Source organism: Gadus macrocephalus, chromosome 19 (assembly GCF_031168955.1).
Source record: "Gadus macrocephalus chromosome 19, ASM3116895v1".
Lineage (NCBI taxonomy): Eukaryota > Metazoa > Chordata > Actinopteri > Gadiformes > Gadidae > Gadus > Gadus macrocephalus.
Window position 1 is genome coordinate 7,706,845 of NC_082400.1, and position 18,269 is coordinate 7,725,113.

An 18,269-nucleotide genomic window follows, 5' to 3' on the forward strand; every position below is an offset into this window, starting at 1 on the left:
TGTGTGTGTGTGTGTGTGTGTGTGTGTGTGTGTGTGTGTGTGTGTGTGTGAGTGAGTGAGTGAGTGAGTGAGTGAGTGAGTGAGTGAGTGAGTGAGTGTGTGTGTGTGTGCGCGTTGGCTGTCCTGCTTACAGATTTGGCGCTCTCTAGTGGTGGTGTAATTAACAGCTCGTCTACATGCGAACTAAATTAAAGAAACGCGAGAGAGAGCAGGAGAAAGGCAGTGAGTGAGAGAAAGAGGCAGAGAGAGAACAGACTCTTACTATGGTCGATGTAAAAGGTGCGTCCATCGGTGTGGATCCTCTCCTCCCAGCCAGGCTACAGAGAAGAACAAAAACAACCATTCAGTCCCAAACTCTCTGCTAGCTACACTATGGGACCATGCTAAAAATAGTCAAGCGACTGCTTTGTCTTCCTTATGTACTGAGCATGGACATCTTACAGTCCATGCCCTGTACACATCAGGCAGGTTGTGCAAATGAAACTGAACCAACGATACAAACGGAAAACGGATCCAACGCCATCCAAAGCGAGTCCACATCAGCACATGGGTAGAAACACAGTGATCATCTGTAATCAACAGTGTCTCTCACACACATACATACACCTGCACGCATACACAGGTAGTCAGCCAGGAAGCAATAGAAACAGGGTAGGGGGAAGGGGGGGATCGAGGGAGTCTGACAAACTGATCACAAGGAGTGCGTGTGCATGCGAGTGTGTGTTTGGGTGTCTGTGTGTGTTTGCGTGGGTCTTTATGTTGCACGCTACACTGGCTGAGAGACCACGGCGAAAAATAAATGAGACATTGATTGACGGACTCCACAGGCACCTCTGACCCCGCCTCTCTCTACCACGCTCCATCAGTTCCCCAGCTCCACCCGACCCTCGAGCCCCTTACAGTCTGCCCTGGGTGGAGGATCTCTCCACGGACCTCCACCCGCGAGACTAGCTGAAGCTAGCTTGATGTCGTTCAGACAGGGACACACGGACACGCTGACACGCGGTGGAGAGAGGAACATGGAGGGGAGGGCGGGGGCAGAGGGGGAATGGAGAGGTTCAGTCCATTCATGCTGCTCCAGAGACAGACAAAGAGAGGGAGCGGTAGAGAGAGACAGACAAAGAGAGACCGGTAGAGAAAGAGAGCATAGTGATAGATAGGCAGAGAAGCAGAGGGACAGAGACAGAGGTATACCGAGGGACAGAGGTATACCGAGGGACAGAGAGAGACAGAATGACAGTGACAGAGAGTTCGAGAGGCAAACGTGAGACTTGAGAGAAAGACAAGAGCGATAGATACAGAGACAGAAAGAGAGAGACGGAGATACAGACAGAGACAGAGAGGTAGACTCCACCAGAGAGAGACAAAATGACAGAGACAGAGAGAGATTGAGAAGCCGACCGAGAGTCAGAGAGAACGCCAGAAAGAAAGAAACCGAAAGAGAGACAGACGGACAGAGAGGCAGACAGAGATAGAGACAGAGAGATAGGCATTGTACCAGACCAGACATAAGTGGGAGGGGTCAGGCAGAGGTAAGCAACCAACCAACCTCCACTGGTGGTATGTTCTGGCAGACAGAGATGGCCAGGTGGAGAAAAATAAGGAGGAGGAGAAGAAGAAGAAATAGGGTATATTTGATTAAATCCCCAGATTCAAAAGGGAGAAAGAGTAAAAGAAAGAGTAAGAGAGATATGCACACACCACGCAAGCCTGGGCCAACCCCAAAGCACATGAAGGTGTGTTCATTATGGTCAGCCAAAAGCTAGGTTAGTCATTGTTTTGGCCTACATGTTAAGGGTTAACACACACACACACACACACACTTGAGGAGCATTCCCACAGTAGAGATTTAGAGATTAAATCAAATGTAATTTGATTCAAATGTAATATTCGATTTTCTCTCCAGATGCATTAGAGTGCCAGTGAACCCAAAACCAAATGCTTTGTTTCACCATGGTATTATGTTTTATATGATCATCAACATTTTATTCTATGCTATTTTATCACTGTTAATTAAATTACTCTCAAATTTAGAAAAAAAAGGGGTTCAATTCTTAGCTTTTTTCCATATTCCCCGAAACAATATGTGAACGTTTGTCTCTGCTGCGATGCAGGTGCCGTATTGTTCCTGATGTCCGAGTGCCTTTTCCGAGGTACTCATCGTTTGGTGTGGACAGATGGAGCTCTGTCTAGGAAGCGGTTGGCAGCGATATCCACGAGAAAGTTCAGCTTTTCGGACACTTATAGTTTAATGCTACGATGTGTACGCGTATGGTGAAGCTCCATCTGAGCAGCGATGTATTTAATGTGTGCGTCCGAGTGAGGGTTCGGCTTCCCGGACACATAAAGTATAACACTTACATGCAACATTGCCTATTATAACTCTCATAACAGCTAAACTGCGGTACTTAAAAAGTATCATAAAGTTGCCGTGGGTTGTAACCATGGGGATAATAAGCCCCCCTCTTTCTTCAAACTCTTAAGGGTCGAAATTCGATCTGAAACAGTGGGCTCACTGGCTCTTTAAGAGGACATTTGAGCACACAATTATATTTAAAAATCATCTTGGATGTGTAGTCCAATGTCTGAGCAGTCCCATTTGCATATTCACCTTATGTGTGCAGGGAAAACGCCTTTAAAAAAACAAGGCCTCAAGTTCAGAGTGCCTTGGAATAAGCGCTTTGCCAGTTGGAGAGGCTCCCCATGCCTTCACACCACGTTTAGCACTTAGCTTTAGCCCTGCTGAGCCCTCCCATGCAGAAGCATTCACACCACTGTATTCACTGTGGCTAATTGGGTTCACTAATGTGATGGACATCCTTCTTTCCTGTAGTTTAATATCTATTATTATTGTACTTAGAATATTATTAATACAGATACTGGACTATAATCTTTTTTTACTTGAAAATGTTATTCCATTGTGATTTAATTCCTATTTTTTATAATTGCCCCTCTTTTGAACCCTGATGTTTAGTACGTTACAACAGAATTTGCCCCTATGGATGAAAATATAAGTTACCCATCAAATCTAATCCCTTCTAACCCAGAGGATCTATCACTGGCCAGGCACCACAGTCTGGGAGAACGTCTGGGAGAACCTACAGCGGGCGGACCAGTGTCCAACGCCCCACGACAACAGCTCGGTGGCCCTGGTGAGGGGGTGGACGTCAGGCTGTACTCACCGAAAGAGGCCCCAGCTCCCCAGGCTCCATGGAGGTCTTGGTCCTCAAGTGGACCGGGTACTTCAACCTGGGATCCTCCTGCACACCAAAACACAAGGAGGTTGAAAGACAGGACCCACAGACGCAGGTCATACTAAAAGGGACTGCCAGTAATGATTAAAATACGGCTTGACGAAGAAACAATCGTTTCTTCGTCAAGCCGTATTTTAAACATTACTGGTTTAAATAACTGACTAAAGTGAGAAAACAAAAAAGCTTTCCTCAGGTGTTTTTTTAACTGAAAACTAAATGACATAACAGCATCACTTAATATACAAACTCAAATCTAAACCTTAAGGCTGTGTTCAGGTCAACACCACCAGGTGTCACTGTCGACCCTCTAAACCAATCACACAATAAAGAAACACCCCTTGATCTCTAGAAACAGGCTAGAAACATATTCCCATCTGTGTGGCCCCCAAAGAATATCTAATCTAGTACGACATCTCATTCGGTCCTGTGCAGCCACAACAACAACCAGATCTACATTCAGTTTGACAACACCAGATGTTGAGCGTAACCTCTTGAAGCCACACAATGAATCACAAATATTTAAATAAATAGTATTAAATAAATGCCATCTGCGCCCCTGGAAAAGTGTCACATCCATTAACCGTTCTGTCTTTTATCAGATGGATGAACAGGTTTATCCCAAGAGTCAAAGTCTCTTAACAACATACATTAATGATCTGTGGTGGGGTTGGGGATTCCCTAAAGGTAGGCCGTTGGGAATCGGGCCTCCAACCCAGATCCCATCGGGCCGGGAGTCAAACCCGCCAAAGCACTGGTCTCCCCTGCCTGTGAAGTCATCTCCCATGCAGCACCATGACCAGACTCCGGGCCCCTCACCACCACTACAACGGGGCCCCTGTGTGCTCACCCAGGTGGTGTTGCGGCTGTTGTGGTCGATGAAGAAGGGCCTTCCGTTGGGCGCTATCCTCATCTCCCAGCCAGGCGGGAGGAAGCTCTGCTGGGGCTTGTGCTGGGACTTGGGGGAGCTGTATGGCGAAGGCTGGGGGGTCTGGGGGTTGGACACCGTGTCTTTGACCACCCGCCGCACCTGGATGTTGTTGGCGCCCTAAAAAGGATAAAGAAAGTCATATATATTCAGATAGCGGTGGCTAGTTTGGAGCGCCTTACAGAAAACCAAACTACAATACATCAAGAAATGTAATGAAATGATAGAGATAAAAAAATGCACTGCTGTCAAAATGATGGCAAGCAGGCCCTGGATAAAGATATGGTTGGTAAGTCTGCTTTTTACAAATGCTGCAAATACCCAGCATTCAAGATTGGAGTAAATTAATAAATGAAAGACAGGTCTGAGCATCATTTTCAAGATTAACCTCGCCTCACCTGAATACCAGCCTACACTAAATAAATCATAATTTATTCCCAGGAAATGACACAAATGCGAGCAATTCTAATGACTCAGAGTGAACCGCTGCTGGCTTATCATTATCCTCTCAGTGGCAACGTCTAATTCCTAATGAAGGACTGCGTTCATTACAATACACACACACATACACACAATTCAACCTTTCAACGCTCTGGCTATAAAGAGTGTTTTCCTCGAAATGTCAGCACCTCCCTCTCATTTTTCTCTGCTCGCACGAACCAAGGACACAGACAAGACAAGAACACATTGAGAAATAAATAAATAAAATGATTTGAACAAATCCACAGATTGATGGGAATATTATGTATATATAGAAAAAAAAGATATATATTTAATTGATTGTGACAAAAACAACCCTGTTGAGTTGATCTGTGCTGGCCTCTGCTATGAAAAATATATTTCATGCATTAACCACGCTGCTCTTCTGTAGAGCTCCGCGGGGAACGATGAATTAGAGGAAACCAGCTGTAGCGACCGTGACTCGTGTGCATCAGCCACTGCAGGCCACGGTGCAAACCGCACAATGAATAACACTACCGTGACTCAACATACTGGAACCAACCACTTTCCTACTGGGAAACCTGTGTCAGATGCTGAGCGCACATAACCTGAAACGTGCAACAGCGTGCAGAACTGTCAAAGTGAGCCCCAAACAATCAGGTCAAGAGTTTGAATTGATTTCACATTTTCCTCGTTCTGTTTTATGCTAGATTTGACATCTTCTGCTAATTGTTGTTTTTTTCCTAATCCTTACCTTCCTTACCTTCTCTAAGTAACTTTTTAATATCTTAACAGGGAACAGAAAGGTTGTCAAACAGTTTCATTGTTCATAAGCTTTGTAACACAGCCTTCTTTGTAACACAGCCTGGGTGCGATTTAAGGCTGATAGGGAGAGTCTCCAATGATCATATTCTCATATGATCTGAAAAAATGTAACGCTTGTAACCCTTTCCCGACATCAATATTCTATGAATTAACGTAACTAAAAATCATACAATCTGTGCCTATTAGTTTGATGAACTTGTATCTTAAACATTGGCCCTGTGGGCTGTGTTTATGCTCGTTGGGTCATCAGAACCCAACACTATCCCTGGTATAAGTTACTGATTACAAGGAACAGATTTAAAATTAGAAACAGTGCTTACATAACAAACTTGAGGGCGCTTTGAAATGATTACTAGCCCTGTACATGCACATGGTGTGGATCACATTTTCTGATGAAAAAATGTCTTCAGGCCTTTTGCATTTTGCTTTTAGTGAGAAATGATTCACTTTTGAGTGAGCGCACGATTGAAAAAAAAAAAAAAAAAGGCTGGAGGATTATTGATTTTTATATTCCTACAGAGGCTGGACCGATTAGGAAGAGACTAAAGGAAGCGGACAATGTAAAATAGTCCAACAAACAGCAGGTTAAAGTGAGAGTAAATAATGGAAAAATCCATCACTTATTGAGCGATGGAGGGAAAACGTGGAAGACATAAAAAACGAACATAATAAAATCAAATCATAATTGAACAAAAACAAGGTATGAAGAGAAGCATGATCCATAACGATAACAGAGAGGAGAGCAAAGATAGATCCTCTTATCAGGAGCACAGATTAGGGGGTGGGAGGATGGGAGGGATGGAGGGGGCAGGGAGATGAGAGGGAGGAGAAGAGAGGGAGGCGAATAGAGGGGGCGAGATGAGAGGGAGGTGGGAGGGTGGGAGTGAGGGAGCGGGGGAAAAGAGGGAGGTGAGTGGGAGGGAGTTGGGAGGGAGAGGGGGGGAGAAGAGAGGGAGGTGGGAGGGTGGGAGTGAGGGAGAGGGGGGGGAGAGGGAGGTGAGAGGGAGGGAGTTGGGAGGGAGAGGGGGTGAGAAGAGAGGGAGGTGGGAGGGTGGGAGTGAGGGAGAGGGGGGGAGAAGAGAGGGAGGTGGGAGGGTGGGAGTGAGGGAGAGGGCGGGGAGAAGGGAGGGAGGTGGGAGGGTGGGAGTGAGGGAGAGGGGGGGGAGAGGGAGGTGAGAGGGAGGGAGTTGGGAGGGAGAGGGGGGGAGAAGAGAGGGAGGTGGGAGGGAGAGGGGGGGAGAAGAGAGGGAGGTGGGCGGGTGGGAGTGAGGGAGAGGGGGGGAGAAGAGAGGGAGGTGGGAGGGTGGGAGCGAGTGAGCGGGGGTAGAGAGGGAAGGAGGGAGGGAGGGAGGGAGGGAGGGAGGGAGGGAGGGAGGGAGGTGGTGAGGAAGGGCGGGCGAGGCACTACATCTCACCTCTATGGGGGTGGACAGGGTGACGGTGGGGGAGCTGAGGCTACGGGCCCTGCGGACCTGGGGGGGCTCATGGAGGTGGCTCGTGGAGCCGGAGGCCGAGGAGGTGGAGGGGGAGGCCTCCGAGGGACCCCCGGCTCCGGAGGTGGGGGAGGAGGTGGAGGCGGTCGCGCCCGCCGCGGAGGTGCCGGCGCCGTCTTCCGTCAGCTGGCGGTGGAGGGAGGGTGGAGGTTAGGGTGGGGGTTAGGGGAAAAGCAGGCCACGGTGGGGGGTGAGGAGGAGAGTTAAAGGGAAGAGTTAATCGCCCCCCCCCCCCCTCCCCATCATAGGCTATTGATTCAGAGCGGTTTGGTGTGGAGGTTTGTTCGTCAAACAAACCGCAAAAAGATCATTTTTGATCCCAAGTTCTAATAGTTGACAGACTTTCTTGATATATGTTGATAGATTTCTTCTACCACAGCGTGGTTGACGACCCTGATGGTGATTGGTCAGTGACATTCCAAGGATGTGCATTCTTTTCAATAACGGGACACCGCTGCCGTTCGGCGGTTCTGAATAATAACGTTACAAATCCAGCGGTCCACCAAAGGTCAGCTATCACCCATATGTCGCTTGACAACTCAAGAACAACATGCTCAAAGTATCACAGAATTTATTTTTTTGCTGATTTAGGCGATAAAAACCCAATAGCATGATAGATGGAAGCAACACATTTTTAATCAGTGTTGGTAACTGTGGTAGAGGCAGAATAAAACCGGTCTAGCCTGTCCCCTTATTGGAAAATAATGTATGACGACTTCGCTTCAGGCAGCCATCCCCAACCCTGTCATACCTTATTGTCCAATAACCGGACAGCCCAGGTTAGTTTAATCCTTACATATTCATTCCAGTTCATACAAAGTAATAACAATACGAGTTGGGTTCAATACGAGGTCGTCGAGGAAACATTGAAGCCTGTATTCTACTACTGTCATGAGGCAAGAAAATCTACTGGTAGAATGTCAACACATCGGACCTGAGGCAAATGAGAAGGAAATTTCCATTTAGTTACCATGGACGACCCAAGTCACACAGACATAGTCATTTAGATTTCAATCTCACACACACACACACACACACACACACACACACACACACACACACACACACACACACACACACACACACACACACACACACACACACACACACACACACACACACACACACACACAAGAAAGAAAGAAAGAAAGAAAGAAAGAAAGAAAGAAAGATGGAGGTATTTAAACATCACAGTATGAGACCTAGAGAGCCTGGTTCTGTGACCCTGACAGACAGAACGACGGGCAAATAGACAGACGGAGACAGACACAGACAGACAGGAGGAGATGCACAATAGAGATTGTGAGCGGTAGAGAGATGAAGAGGTAGAAGTAGGCCTCAGGTTGGTGTGAGGCCAACCGATGTGTTGGAAGCTTTCCTCTTTCTTTCCTTTCGTTTGTTCTTTTTTTAATGGCGTCTCATCGTCACGCGATGAGACGCCATTAAAAACAGAACAAACGAAAGGAAAGAAGGAAAGAAGAAGCCAAACAAACTCTGGTGGGCAACAGTAGTCCAACAGTAGTGTGTGTGTGTGTGTGTGTGTGTGTGTGTGTGTGTGTGTGTGTGTGTGTGTGTGTGTGTGTGTGTGTGTGTGTGTGTGTGTGTGTGTGTACCTGTATGACGGGTCGGGTCCAGGTGGTGGAGCGGCTGTTGTGGTTGACGAAGTAGGTGCGACCCTTGCCGTCCTTCCTCTCTTCCCACCCGGTGGGCAGGATAGGCGGGGTCAGAACGAAGGCTGCCGCCGCCAAGGGGGACTGGGGGTCACACACACACACACACACACACACACACACACACACACACACACACACACACACACACACACACACACACACACACACACACACACACACACACACACACACACACACACACACACACACACGCACACACTTAAAATCTGCGGGTGGGGGGGGTTATGTCTCAGGACGAGTTGGACACATATTCTCTTTATTATTTTTAAACGGTGGTCCGTCAGTGGTGCTTAGTGGTGAGGATTCCTGTTTGATTTATGCTTAACAGCTGCTCTGCCACTTCACACTTTTTGAGGACGGAAAAAATAAAAATGTTTTTCGTTCAGGACAACATTTTGGAGTTTGTTTATGGTGGACTTTTTTCCAAAAACAAACCGTGTACCAGACAACCGCGGTTAGCGTACCGGGCTGGTATTAAGCATGAAGACACAGGCTGGAGTTGGCGGCTGATGCAACACACACACACACACACACACACACACACACACACACCGAGTCCACAAAAACAACCACAAGACAAGGGGCACAACAACACCCATGACCACGTGGAACAGATGGTACGCATTTAGGTTTCCCTGGACAGAAAACACTTCATGGCGGCCCAGTTATCTTTGTTACGGTACTCCAAAGCTTTAACCCAACAAAAAGTTACCTTATTTAATTTTTTTATTAATATTATATTGGATTATAATAATAATAATAATAATAATAATACATTTAATTTAGAGGCGCCTTTCAAGACACCCAAGGTCACCTTACAGAGCATATAGTCATCAAATCATCATTATGGTAGATTATGGTCATAATTGTATATTTACTGATTTACTTATTTACTTATATTTATTTTTGTGTATTTGTTATGTCTTCATTTAAGTGTTTAATAGGACACCATTGAAACAGGGTAAACTTCAATGTATCTTGTGGTCAGTCTTTCCTTCCGGCGCCTTCTTAACAAGGGGGGGGGGGGCCTCCCAGACCCACCAAAGGGATGTCTGGGATCCCGGGCATATCTTTCACTCAGCGCCCCACGGAATGACAGTCCAACAACGAGTGTGTGTGGAATGTAAACTGAGACATTACCATGGGCTCCTCAACGCCTGTTACTGTCTGAGCTCTGGTTCTTCTGCTCTGGGAGCTGGGCGTCTGGCGGACAACAGGGGAGAACGGGGGTCTTTAGTGTTAGGTGGAGGGGGGGGGGGGGGAGAGCGGGAAGGGAGCCAGTGAGAGGGAATATGAGTGAACTGTGAATTGAGAGATGTGCTTTGTGATCAGGGAGGTGGGTCGTGGCCATATATGGTCAAGGAAGGAGAGGAAGCAAGCAGGGTCAGATCTTAGAGGAGTTAGCGTCAGGCTTTTTGATTGGATGAAGGAGGAAAAGCATCCCATAATCATGGCTGGGGAGGGGTAATGGTGGGTAATTGGGAGGGCTGTGGAAAGTACAGAAGTAAAGAGTAGAGAGTGAGGAAATAAGGTAAGGTAATAAGGTAATAAGGTATTTTTTCGAAGAAATTAATCAAGATTAGTTTTTGCGGGATATTGTTCTGATTTATTCAAACATATTGTTGACACTGATTACTCGAGCTAAAGACACATCTGTTTTCTTACTAAAAACAATACACATGCAAATGTGTCCTGCTGATTTCCATGAAATATAAGCTGTTTTTCTTGAAAATGTTATTTCAGAGGATAACTGGTGGACAAAACTTACTCAGAAGAAAGGAATCAAACATTTTTTCAAAAGTATGCTTGCTTCTAACCATAATTGCTTGTAACCAAGAGTTAACCAGTTAACAAGTGTTTACCTTGCAGCTGGCTTCATGCTACTAACAAAAAAACAAAAATGCTTTTCATCCTATATTCTACTGGGGACTCAGTCACGTATGTTGATCCGTACCGAGACCCCAACCCATAGAAATGCTTTGAATACTTCATCAAAATAACTCCCTAATATGTTCACTAATCAGCATTAATTTTGGAGTTATGTAATAACAATCCCCCTCCCCCCCCTAGCGTGCTCCTTAAGATTACATTACATTTGATGTTTGGAATATTATGATTGCCATCAGTTCATTTAGCAGATGCTTACATCTACAGGGACGTAAAGTGATTAATCGTGTCATTTTAGATACAGGTCATTAATGGGAGGGTAGGGGTTATGGCATCTTGCTCAGGGATACTTTCAGGCAGTCGGGGGAACAAAAAACTAGGATACGAACACAGAACCTTTCCGACGGGAATCCAACACCCTAACCACCAAACACAGCCATGTATCAAATATGAGCCACTGGTTGCCTCAGAGACCAAAATCAGCTTTGAAAACCACTGGACCTGACTGCATGATTCTGCCTGATCCTTTCAGCTTTTTACCACATTAAACAGACCCAGTAAGCTTCTACTGGCGTGACCCTTCCAGTCCATTAGATCATAAATCTCATGTATATGGACATTCAGAAGCACATCGGCATTAGGAGAGGGCCGCGTTTGTTCCAACTCAGAAGTAACCGATGCCCTCTCACATCTTCCATTACTCACTCATTCTCTCACTCACCCATTTCCCCCCGCTTCAGGGAAAAGCAAAACCTGAGCACAAAATGTGAAGATTATGCATTTATTCTGATGGCTTTTCATCCCGAGCGCCAACTGTTGTCCATAAAGTAGTCATTTGAGGCTAAGTCCGACATCGCCAGCTGTACTTTGCAATCTGCTGCCTCTGGGTTGGTTTGACAACGCCAGGCTGGCCACTGTCAGCATCCCAGAAAGGAACAACGCATTACTCAGATGGTCCCATGACTAGCCTTTAGCTCATGGCTAAGTGACTCTTACAATCAAGCCATTCTGCCGGGTGGCTGTTTTCTCTGTCAATTGATTGCCCTGAAAAAGGGGTCAATCTGGGTGCAAGCGGCAAGGAGTGGGAGTTTGTATTCTGCCAGCTCAGAGCTGCAGATGTCTCAAAGACAAAAACAAAAAAGACATAATATCGACTCCAGATCTCGATGACTCAGAATCCTGGCCCCCTTGAATGAGCGGCTTGTCTCCCAACTTTCATCCCCATCCGATCACTTAACAGTACTTGACTCGAGTGATTGCAAATAGTGTGCTGCTGTGGCTCCGTGATGGCCCGACTGGACTGTGATGTAACGAGTACAGCTGGACCACTGCCAGGGGCCGAGAACTTTGGAAGTACGGAAGAAAGAGTTCTTCATAAGTAGAGGGATCTTAACAGTGACTCAGCAGTACAGTGGAGTTCTTCATAAGTAGAGGGACCCTAACAGTGACTCAACAGAACAGTGGAGTTCTTAATAAGTAGAGGGACCTTAACAGTGACTCATCAGTACAGAAGAGTTCTTAATTAAACGTAGGGATCATCACAGTGACCCAGCAGAACAGTAGAGTTCTTAATAATTAGACCTATCAGTGACTCATCAGGACAGTAGAGTTCTTAATAAAAAAGTAGGAATCTTAAAAGTGACTCAGCAGAACAGTAGAGTTCTTCATAAGTAGACCTCACAGTGACTCATCAGTACACTAGAGTTCTTAATTAGTAGAGGGACCCTAACAGTGACTCATCAGTACGGTAGAGTTCCTAATAAGTAGAGGGACCCTAACAGTGACTCATCAGTACGATAGAGTTCCTAATAAATAATAAATTCTCCATTTATCTAAACAGTGATCTTAAAAGTGTCTCATCAGTGTCTCATCAGACTTGAGTTCTTAATAAGTAGAGAGCTTTATAAATATTAACAGTGAGTGACTCATCAGTAGAGCTGAGTTCTTAATAAGCATTAGGACCTTAACACTCGTCATACAGATTAGAGTTCTTCAGAAGTAGAGGGGCTTTAATAGTGAATCATCAGGAGTGGAGAGTGGAAAGGAGAGAAGGGAGACAAGCTGTGGGAGAGAGGAATGGGAGGACGCTGTGCGCTAGTAGTCCATAGTCCACAGGGAGTGAATAAAAGAGTGAAAGGGAATTGTGACAATCAAGTGTGTGAAAAGCTGCGACCGGATAAAGAAATTCCGTGGGAGGAGGAGGAGGAAGAGGCTGCGATGACTACACAGTATCAAGTGTAGAGTAACATGAGGACATGGGTATGTGACACACAATAACACAGGTGTATGACAACAAGCACAACAACATAGAAAACACAAAACTTAACAGGTGAACAACCATGTGTGCCCATCATTTAACGTACCAAATGCAATCACTTTGACTATATGCATAGCACTGGAAATGTTTAGCACTGAGAACGACAGGAAAGAGTAGAGAGAAAAGGAGGAAGGAAGTGGTGAGGAGAAGGGGTGACATCAGGGGTAGGAAGAGGGGAGGAGAAAGGAGAGAGAGGAGGGGAGAGAAGGGAGCTGAGAAGGAGGAGAGAAGAAAGAAAGGAAGGGGAGAGGAGAAGGAGGAGAGGTAGAGCAGAGTTGTGGAACGGAGGAAAGAGAGAAGGCAAGAGGTGGTGAGGGGAAGAGGCGGAGAACAGAGGATGAGATTGGTACCGTCAGGGGTGGAGGCTGAGCCTGATCGCTGACTCCATCCGTCATACTGGAGGAGCGAAGTCTATCGGACAGCTGGCCCTGTGCAGACACCAGGAATTATGGACCGCTCATCTTTTTTTTTGTTTTATCGGAAATCAACACGCTCGTTCATTTTCACGCCACGACTTCAAAGCATCGGCGTGCCTTTGTCTTTCTCGGTCCTACCTTTCACTTTCACTTTGAGATTCTTGAATATAAAGTGCAGTATAAATAAAATTTATTATTATTATTATTATTATTACCTGGACAGACGCAGGTCCTGGGTCTTCTCCGTTGGTCTCGGGCTGGAACGAGAGTCTGAGCTCCTCAGAGTACTCCTGGGGGGGGCCCGGGGACTGGGGGGGCTGGGAGGGCATGATGATGGAGGAGGAGGTGGAAGGGGGGCCGGGGAGCTCATTGGGATCCTCCTCTGAGATCAGCTCCCATAGCTAGAGGAAGGGCGATATGGAGTCAACATCAATAGAGTAGTTACCAAGAAAGTCTGCATTTCATTTATGTTTGCCTGCATGCCTTATTGAATGCATGCCTACTTGCCTGTGTGCCTGTGTGTACACATGTATGAATGCCTGCATGCCTGAATGTGTGCCTGTATGTATGTATGTATGTATGTATGTATGCGTGTATGAATGTCTGCCTGCATTCCCGTATGTATTCCTGCATGTATGTATGCGTGTGTGCCTGCGTGTATACATGCGTGTGTGTGTCTGTGTGTGTCTGTGTCTGTGTCTGTGTCTCTGTGTGTGTGTGTCTGTGTGTCTGTGTGTCTGTGTGTCTGTGTGTCTGTGTGTCTGTGTGTCTGTGTGTCTGTGTGTCTGTGTGTCTGTGTCTGTGTGTGTGTGTGTGTGCGTGCGTCCCTCCGCCTCACGTTGTCCAGGTCCCGGCTGGGCTCCATGTGTTCGTTCTCCAGGTCCTCGCTGATGTGTCTCCGGGAGCGGAACACGCGGTGCGCCTCCTGGTGGATCTGCCGCTGCTGGCTGTCGTTCTCACTCTCCGAAATCACATCCCTGCATGGGCATACAGGCATCAATATAAAGTTAGGGGTTAGGCATACACACATCCACCCAGCCAGAAGTTAGGGGTTAGGCATACACACATCCACCCAGCCAGGAGTCAGGGGTTAGGAATACACACATCCACCCAGGAGTCAGGGGTTAGGAATACACACATCCACCCAGCCAGGAGTCAGGGGTTAGGAATACACACATCCACCCAGCAAGGAGTCAGGGGTAAGGAATACACACATCCACCCAGCCAGAAGTTAGGGGTTAGGCATACACACATCCACCCAGCCAGGAGTCAGGGGTTAGGAATACACACATCCACCCAGCCAGGAGTCAGGGGTTAGGAATACACACATCCACCCAGCCAGGAGTTAGGGGATCTTGGGACCAACGAATGCCAAGAACCTACATTTATGAATATACTTATAAAGCATATATTAAAGGGGTAGTTCGGAATTTTGGACATAGGGCCTGATTCCCAAGTGAGCATTGGTATTCTATATCACTGGAGACAGTTTTCAACACATTTCATTCAGTCCTTCTAGTTGCAGAGTTCGCTCGTGCTAGGCTAGCGCACGGCAACGGGCAATGCTAGCCTGCTATTAAAAACAGTCTTACCCACTCCACAGTACACCCGAGGTAAATCAATTATAACGCCAGACTATAGATTTAAATGTCTGTGTTGATAGAATAATGTTAGAAATAAAACTAACCTTGCATCACATGAATCATTGAGGGACTACTTTCTCAGCAGAAGCGGAATTTTACTATGCGCTGGTTAGGTTTGTAACCGAATCACGACAGAAGAACGTAAACAGAGAAGCTTGGGACAGAAGCGCAATTGAACGACTAGGCAACATGATGGTTCAGTGTGCTTTTAGAAATTGTAGAAATAAACGGTACAGATGGGCACCACAAAGTTTCCACCAATTTCCAGTGCGAGATCCAGAAAGGACTCAACTGTGGCTTGTTGCTGCTGGCTTGGACATCAAAACACCGGCTCGTACATGTACGGTTCGTTGGATACAACAAATTCCTCATAATCGTCTTCAAAAGCAGATGCATCGCTAACTCCTCCAAACGTGGGCATATCTTGTTAATTGAATACGCTTATAGAATTCCTTCGTTCACTGTACTCGGCGTTTGTAGCAATGACAGCGGCAGGTAACCTAGGTATCAGTCCGCCGCTGCCGTAGCCTACGTACAGGAATATAAACACTGCTGCTGAGACCCCGCAATTCCCTCAAAATGCAATGCAATGCAAGGTTGGTTTTATTTCTAACATTATTCTATGAACAGACATTTAGATTTATAGTCTGTCGTTATAATTGATTTACCTCGGGTGTACTGTGGAGTGGGTAAGACTGTTTTTAATAGCAGGCTAGCATTGCCCGTTGACGTGCGCTAGCCTAGCACGAGCGAACTCTGCAACTCGAAGGACTGTATGAAATGTGTTGAAAACTGTCTCCAGTGATATAGAATACCAATGCTCACTTGGGAATCAGGCCCTATGTCCAAAATTCCGAACTACCCCTTTAATGGTATTAATTAGAGTTATTAGGGTGGTAAGTTTGGGTGTTTCCCTGGGATGCTTCCCATCTCCAAAGTCTACCACTAGGCCACTCTTGTGCCCGATGCCCCAATGCCTCAGATGTCCTAACCCTATCTGCACATTAATGACATGTATCTGCACCATATAGATAAAATCATCTGCTCCATGACTAAACAGTCATCGTAAGTAGCAGTTCCATCCAAGGGGTGACATGTGTTTGTTCCCATTTTATTCAAAACCTGAATGTGGATAGCACTCCGAGAACCTAGCAGAAAGGTTATTGATGGTGAATGGAACATAAAAGAGGCGAGAGCGAGGGGACCTACATGTTGGTGGGGCGCTTCCACTGCGTGGAGCGGTTGTTGTGGTTGACGAAGTAGGTGCGGCCCAGGTTGTCCACCTTCTCCTCCCAGCCGGGGGGCAGGGGAGGCACCAGCTGCTGGGGCCTCTGGTTCCCCTGTTCACTGGTCTCCTCCCAGCCCTGATGGACCGAGAGCCACACGTGGAACAGATATTACCAAAAAAATTGATTCAATCATCTGTAATGCAATTTGTGGTTGTAGTCAATATATTCTTGTACTTATTGTAAGACGCTATGGAAAAAAGGGTCTCCTAAATGCCCTAAATGTAAATAAATGTAAACTGTTCCGTTTAAATTAATGAATGGTATTGTATGTCATTTCTGCCGCTAGGGGTCACTCAATCAAAACAATAACAAAGGACGTATTTTGATGGCGTGCGAAGTAGCGTGGGAACATTAGAGTTGTTGTCGGTGTGTTGAATTTCACATATTGTTGTGTAGTGTTCAAGCGCTAGCTTTGGGGGGACAGAAAGACGGGACGCACATAGGATGTATATAATACAGATTAAACTGAATTTCCATACGTTTACATTGGTGGAAACCCTCGCATTCTTTCACACCCCCAAAAAAGGTCCTGGTTCATAACCAACGAGAACCGGTACATGAGTTCTCGTTGAGTTTCAGGCCGTGTATTCAATTATACGCTTTGTTGGCCTTCATGGCATCCCTCAAACTGATCCTCGAACTCCAGTCGCCTCTATTAATGAGTTCGGCCAGCGGTCTTCTCTGCTGGGAAAAGCCAACAACACTCCGTCATCCCGCACATGATCATGTTTTGATTCAGGGTGGTGTGCAAGGAGAGGAGGGGCTATTTTAAGACGGTCTGTTGCTAGTGCGTTGGTGAGAGAGAGAGGGAGCGTGTTGCTGGCAGCTCTACAATTTAATATGAAATATAAAAAGATCTTATAATAAATGACCAGCCCAAGTTAAGTCTATGTTAGGGAAAAACTGGAGTAACTTGATGGCTAGCATGAGCCTCTTGACAAAGAGGTCATAGTCAGCTAGATCCGTATTGAAAGATCATATTAATAAATTAGGACTCTACTGGATTAACATTTTGGTAGTTTTCGCTGGAAGTTAGGGAGTAAAGGGCATACGACACCATTGACATGCAACCAAATGTAGTTGGAAAAATATTTTGGAAAAAATATGGATATCATTAGTACATCTGTTACTACCTCAAATTCAGCTGACCAGCTAAAGATGGTGAATAGAATCAAAATTTGGAGGACACAACCTTTCTTGAATAAGTCATATATAGGGGCATGAACAAGACCAAACACCAAAAATATATATATTTTCAGATTCAGCACTTCTTTCACAAAAATGTGACGCCTGACCAACTTTGTGTGTTCAAACGGTGAAACTACACCAACCTAAAAATTATGAAGTTGAGGTTTAGCTCACCTCTGCTTCCTCCCTGACGTCGCCCACTTCCTCTTCCTGTCCGTCCTGGTTGGGCAGGTACGCCATCTTCAACCGCAGGTACCCCTTCACCCGGGACTTGTGACTGGACAACCAACACAGATAGCAACACACGCCAATTTATAATAAACACACTGATAAAACTATGGACCAAAACAATGGCCTAATTGGTGGGAGCTCTGTTTAAGCTCCTTGGTTCGGTCGTCAGTTAGAAGCGAAGGGGACTTTCCCCAGAACTAACCTCTTGGCAGTGGGTGCTAACTGCCACTGGTAGCCCTTGAAGGACCTTCACATTGTCGTATTGGGTGTACCAAGAAAAAATTAAAATGACCGCTCTTACACCGCAAGATCGTCACTCGCTTAACAATTTTTCACCGGCCATTTTTTTCCTTTTCGTTTCTCCATTTCTTCCCACGGTTGAGTTAATGAGTACCGTCCTTCCGAAACTCACCTTCTAGGCCGCAGGAGGAAGTCTTTAAATGTGTACGGTCGCTCCATGGCGGGGTCTTCCGTCTGTAAAACGACATGGTGTGCTTTTGTTAACGACACAATATAATACAATAGAAGAACACAATCCTAGAGGAAACAGGACGGAGTTACTGTGGAGGGATATCACAGTCAGTGTGGACCATGTGCAATTCAGATCACCTCAGGAGCAGTGATGCAAGCCCATGGTGACTTAAGTTACATTCTGAATAGCAGAAT

At 46.1% G+C, this 18,269-nt stretch overlaps 1 protein-coding gene across 6 annotated transcripts in view; it reads right to left on the reverse strand.

Moving 5' to 3' along the window:
- nedd4l (NEDD4 like E3 ubiquitin protein ligase) overlaps positions 1-18,269 on the reverse strand; it is a 46,960-nt gene that overhangs the window by 9,706 nt on the left and 18,985 nt on the right. The window contains exons 6-18 of one of the 6 annotated variants that reach the window (XM_060038134.1): positions 18,016-18,077; positions 17,547-17,649; positions 16,105-16,259; positions 14,091-14,229; positions 13,468-13,653; positions 13,187-13,264; positions 9,773-9,835; positions 8,552-8,692; positions 6,861-7,064; positions 4,102-4,299; positions 3,183-3,260; positions 1,550-1,567; positions 263-317 (exon numbers count right to left, since the gene is read on the reverse strand). In XM_060038134.1, the coding sequence (XP_059894117.1) occupies positions 263-317; positions 1,550-1,567; positions 3,183-3,260; positions 4,102-4,299; positions 6,861-7,064; positions 8,552-8,692; positions 9,773-9,835; positions 13,187-13,264; positions 13,468-13,653; positions 14,091-14,229; positions 16,105-16,259; positions 17,547-17,649; positions 18,016-18,077 (1,480 nt within the window). Of the gene's footprint in view, positions 1-262; positions 318-1,549; positions 1,568-3,182; positions 3,261-4,101; positions 4,300-6,860; positions 7,065-8,551; positions 8,693-9,772; positions 9,836-13,186; positions 13,265-13,467; positions 13,654-14,090; positions 14,230-16,104; positions 16,260-17,546; positions 17,657-18,013; positions 18,078-18,269 lie in introns of all 6 variants that reach the window. The other 5 variants (XM_060038133.1, XM_060038138.1, XM_060038136.1 and 2 more) reach the window with 5 other exon arrangements.